The sequence below is a fragment of the Nansenia antarctica genome (genome assembly GCF_963989245.1).
Source record: "Nansenia antarctica genome assembly, chromosome: 7".
In the NCBI taxonomy this organism is placed as follows: Eukaryota; Metazoa; Chordata; class Actinopteri; order Argentiniformes; family Microstomatidae; genus Nansenia; species Nansenia antarctica.
Window position 1 is genome coordinate 2,129,525 of NC_137677.1, and position 5,000 is coordinate 2,134,524.

The following is a 5,000-nucleotide window of genomic DNA, read 5'->3' on the forward strand; positions in this document are numbered from 1 at the left end:
GTGTCTCTGTGTGTCTGTGTGTGTGTGTGTGTCTGTGTGTCTGTGTGTCTGTGTGTCTCTGTCTCTGTGTGTGTGTGTCTGTGTCTGTGTGTCTGTGTCTGTCTGTGTCTGTCTGTGTCTGTCTGTGTCTGTCTGTGTCTGTCTGTCTGTGTCTGTCTGAGAGAGACATGGGGACATGTTGCTCACCATTTTGGGTTTCAGCTGGTCCTCGCTGTCCCCGTGGCCCAGGCGTCCGTAGCGGCCCTTCCCCCAGGTGTAGAGCTCTCCGCTGGCCGTGATGCAGGCGCTGTGGGCCCCCCCGGCCGCCACGTCCACCACCTCCACCCCCCTCAGGGACTCGATCACGCGGGGGCGGTCACATGGGCTGGAGGGGGAGGGAAAGGTCATAGGTCAGAGGTCAACCATAATAGCATGGTTCATAATGGATGTTAATATAAGCCTCCAAGTTGGCAGTCACTGTCATGGCAGATGGCGTCCTAGAATATATAAAAACAGGGTGTGTGTGTGTGTGTGTGTGTGTGTACAAGCAAGTTGCGTACTTTGCTTACCTCTGTGTGTGTGTGTGTGTGTGTGTGTGTGTGTGTGTGTGTCTGTGTCTGTCTGTGTGTGTGTGTGTGTGTCTGTGTGTGTGTCTGTGTGTGTGTCTGTCTCTGTCTCTGTCTGTGTGTCTGTGTGTCTGTGTGTCTGTGTCTGTATCTGTGTCTGTGTGTGTGTCTGTGTCTGTGTGCGTGTGTGTGTGTCTGTCTGTGTGTGTCTGTGTGTGTGTGTCTGCGTCTGTGTGTGTGTGTCTGTGTGTCTGTGTGTGTGTCTGTGTCTGTGTCTGTGTGTCTGTGTCTGTGTGTCTGTCTGTGTGTCTGTGTCTGTGTGTCTGTGTCTGTGTCTGTGTCTGTGTCTGCGTCTGTGTGTGTTCTGTTATCGACAGACAGTAGTATGTCAACGTGTGTAAGTCCCTGACAGCTCCTCACCTTCTGTTCCCGTGACCCAGCTTCCCGTCCTCCGCCTCCCCCCAGGTGTACACCTCTCCCTCGGAGGACAGCGCTAGGCAGTGCTTCCCCCCGGAGTTGACCGCCACCTTCCTGATGAAGACGTGCTGGATGGACTCCAGCAGCGTGGGCGTGGAGACGGACTCTGTCCCCCCGATACCCAGACGCCCCCCGGCCCCGTACCCCGTGGCATACAGCTGAGAGACACAAGGAGAGAGAGCGTCTCAAATCACACACCGCTATTTCAGGATGAGCATTGATGCGCGACAGGCGATTCAAGGTTACCCCTCGACAGGTTTCAAGGTTACCCCTCGACAGCTGTGGTCAGTTGAGTGAATGACACCGTTGAAGGTGACTGAAGCCGTGTTATTAACACTAGAAGAGCCGTGAGGGGTCACGGTGACCCCTGTGAGTAAAAAAAAATGTCTATCTTTGCACTCTATCAAATTTCAGGACCCTCCTTTCATGACTTTTCCTAGATATGTGCGTTCTACCACCCAGTATCCTTACATCTTCAAAATCACTTCAGGATAAGCTAGTATAAAGCTGTTTTGCAGTTTTTCTGTGTAGGAGGCAGGCTAAAAAAAAGAAGCGCCCTCTAGTGATCTCTGTGTGTAAACAGCAGATTTCCATCCTAAAAATGGGGTCTATTTGACCCCCGAGGCGGCTCTACTAGTAGTGGCGGCTCTACTGTTGTAGTGTTTTAACCTCCCGGGAACCACTTGCCTTTCCGTCAGCGGTGACCGCAAACAGCGTCTGCTCGCCCCCGATGAGCTGCACGGGTCTGAGGGTGGCCAGGGCCTCCGTAGGGGTGGGGACTTTGACCTTCGCCCCCTCGATGCCCCCCAGCTGGCCGCGGTGGTTGTGGCCCCAGCCGTAGATGGTTCCGCTGCCCCCGGCAGAGAGGGTCCAGTCGTCCGGCCTGCGGTTCATCCACTGGACCAGCTGCTCGTCCTGCTCCCTCTTGAACAGGTCGTGCCTCTCGTGCAGGCTGTTCATGCTCTCGTGGTCGGCCATCAGCTCGCCGATCTTCTTGGTGACCTGCAGAGGGGTCGGAGGGAGTTAGAAGGAGATTTAACTGGACGTCTCGGGGCAGAGAGGGAGGAGAAATCAACACCGGTAATGACCCGTCATGACTTGGCGTACACACACACACACACACACACACACACACACACACACACACACTACAGACTACACTCCATGTACAAAAGAAGAGATTTGGTGAGGCTGCATTCTCATTTCATGCACCCAGATTGTGGAATGCACTGCCAGTTTACATTAGGGATGCAACCTCAGCACATTATGTTCAAGTCAAGACTAAAAACCCATCTTTTGCCTTTAAATGACTAAATCATTAAATTAAGATTATATAATGATTAAAGCACTTTGAGCTGCAGTTTGCAGGAAAAGCGCTATACAAATAAATAGTTATTATTATTATTATTATTACACACACACACACACAGACTACACAGACACACACACACACACAGACACAGACTACACACACACACACACACACACACACACACACAGACTACACACAAACACAAAGACTACACACAAACACAAAGACTACACACACACACACACCTCGTCCAGGAAGGGTCTGGGCAGCGGCGTCCTCTTGTCCAGAGCCACGGCCACCCTGGAGGCGGTGCAGTAGCGTCTGAACCACGCCCACTTGTGTGTCTCTGCACAGCAGGGTAGGGTGTCCAGCTCCAGGTCACACGCCAGGGCAACCAGCACCTGGAGGACGCCAAACGAACACACAACAATGACCTCTGGCACAACATGACATATAATAACACTATAATAATACTATATAATAACACTAGAAGAGTGTTTAATACTAGAAGAGTCTCTGTGTGTGTGTGTGTGTGTGTGTGGTCTGTGTGTGTGTGTGTGTGTGTGTGTGTGTTTGTGTGTATGTGTGTGTGTGTGTAGTCTGTGTGTGTGTAGTCTGTGTGTGTGTGTGTGTGTGTGTGTGTGTGTGTGTGTGTGTGGACGTGCGGACGTGTGTGGACGTAGCTCCTCTGCTGGAGCGCACCATTCTAAACATCTAAGCGCACACCCGTCGTAACTGCCGCCGTAAATGCAGTAATGTGCAGAAAGATATTGTGGCGATTAGTTTGGACAATGTGTCTGGTTTCAACAATCAAAGTTGCCTTCAAACAAGCACTCCAAAGTGGAAGAGTCTACCGCCAGCAATGGCGTCCCTCCGACCCAACCCCAGAACACCTGTTGGGCAGCAGGGAGACTCGAGAGGACTTCTCTGACTGGGTGCAGCCCCTGAACGAGCAACAGTGGTCGGACTTTCAAGTCCAGGAGAGAGTTTACCGGAGCAGTTTGGCAGACCGGAGCCGCCATGCTGACACCTACGTTTCATCGGGGGATCCGAGAGGCTGGCTCCGTCTCATTTCCCTCAATGGAATGTTCTTCGGGAACGGCGTGTTTGCACCTGGGAACCACTGTGACAGTCACCCGCTCGGCTTCCCCCTCCTGAGGTATGTCGCACGGGTTCCACAGCAAACAGGAGGGCGGACTCGGAGTTCCTAACTTTGAGTGGACTTGTGGCAAAACTGGTTGTTGGCTCAGCACTACTGTAACGGACTGTTTCCATAATGTCAAAATGCACTGTTAATATTTATGTCCTTTAGATATTGTACATGTATGTGGACATAAATAAAGCATTTAAAATGTGTGTGTAGTGTGTGTGTGTGTGTAGTCTGTGTGTGTGTAGTCTGTGTGTATGTGTGTGTGTGTGTGTGTGGTCTGTGTGTGTGTGTGTGTGTGTGTGTGTAGTCTGTGTGTATGTGTGTGTGTGTGTGTGTGTGTGTGTGTAGTCTGTGTGTGTGTGTGTAGTATGTGTGTGTGTGTGTGTGTGTGTGTGTGTGTGTGTGTAGTGTGTGTAGTGTGTGTAGTGTGTGTGACCCCTGTGAGTAATCTTTTTTTAATATCTTTGCACTCGATCAGATTTCAGGACCCTCCTTTCATGACTTGTCCTAAATATGTGCGTTCTACCACCCAGTATCCTGACATTTTCAAAATCACTTCAGGATAAGATAGTATAAAGCTGTTTTGCAGTTTTTCTGTGTAGGAGGCAGGCTAAAAAAAAAAGCACCCTCTAGTGATCTCTGTGTGTAAATAGCAGATTTACATTCTAAAAAGAAAGGGGGTCTATTTGACCCCCAAGGCGGCTCTACTAGTGGATAAAATAGGCACGGTTGTAGTGTTAAACACACATGCCCCTCATCCACACCACACAGTTCATACCGGCGCACGCACACACACACACACACACACACACACACACACACACACACACACACACACACACACCCTGCGGAGACATGACCCAGGAGCGTACCTTGAAGAAGGGGCTGTGGAGCAGCTGTTTCCCTCCTCTGACGATGGGGTCCTCGTACTCGTACTGCCTCTGCAGAGCCTCGGGTAGGCCCTTCACCAGGGCGGCCAGAGCACTGCCTGTGAAACTCTACAGAGGGACAGAGAAGGTTGGTCTGTGTCTGAAACGTCTGGATCACGCCACAATATACATGTACACATCTCCTTATGGTGTTTGACAGGGTTCCAACACGTTTCAACAAGTCAAATTCAAGACCTTTTTAGACTTTTTTTTTTAGACCTCTTTGGGTAGAATTTTAGACCTGTTCGCAACACCATATGATAGGTTTTTGTCATCCTCAAGGTGATGAAATTAGGGATTTCACTGCCGTACAGACAAAAAAAGTCTGAAGGATAATTAATCTAAAATAAATAAGTCCCATAATTACTCAAAAGTAAATGTATTAACAAGAACAGTTAACTGTAGAAAGTCACTTCAACGTGAAGAGAACAAATTTTTGTTTGACTCAATTTTGCGATGCCCCTTACATTCAAGACCTTTTTGGGCCTTATAAATAGGATTAGCGGATTTTAGACTTTAAGGCTTTTTAAGACCTTTTTAAGACCTTTTTAAGACTCACCATAGAGCGCGCCTCCCCTTCGCCGTCT

At 49.7% G+C, this 5,000-nt stretch overlaps 1 protein-coding gene across 1 annotated transcript in view; it reads right to left on the bottom strand.

The window, feature by feature from the left end:
• herc2 (HECT and RLD domain containing E3 ubiquitin protein ligase 2) overlaps nt 1-5,000 on the bottom strand; it is a 102,147-nt gene that overhangs the window by 15,718 nt on the left and 81,429 nt on the right. The window contains exons 73-78 of the mRNA XM_080535446.1: nt 4,973-5,000; nt 4,357-4,482; nt 2,580-2,735; nt 1,710-2,024; nt 966-1,180; nt 187-364 (exon numbers count right to left, since the gene is read on the bottom strand). The exon at nt 4,973-5,000 is cut by the window's right edge and continues 91 nt beyond it. Coding sequence (XP_080391572.1) covers nt 187-364; nt 966-1,180; nt 1,710-2,024; nt 2,580-2,735; nt 4,357-4,482; nt 4,973-5,000 — 1,018 coding nt within the window. The remainder of the gene's footprint in view (nt 1-186; nt 365-965; nt 1,181-1,709; nt 2,025-2,579; nt 2,736-4,356; nt 4,483-4,972) is intronic.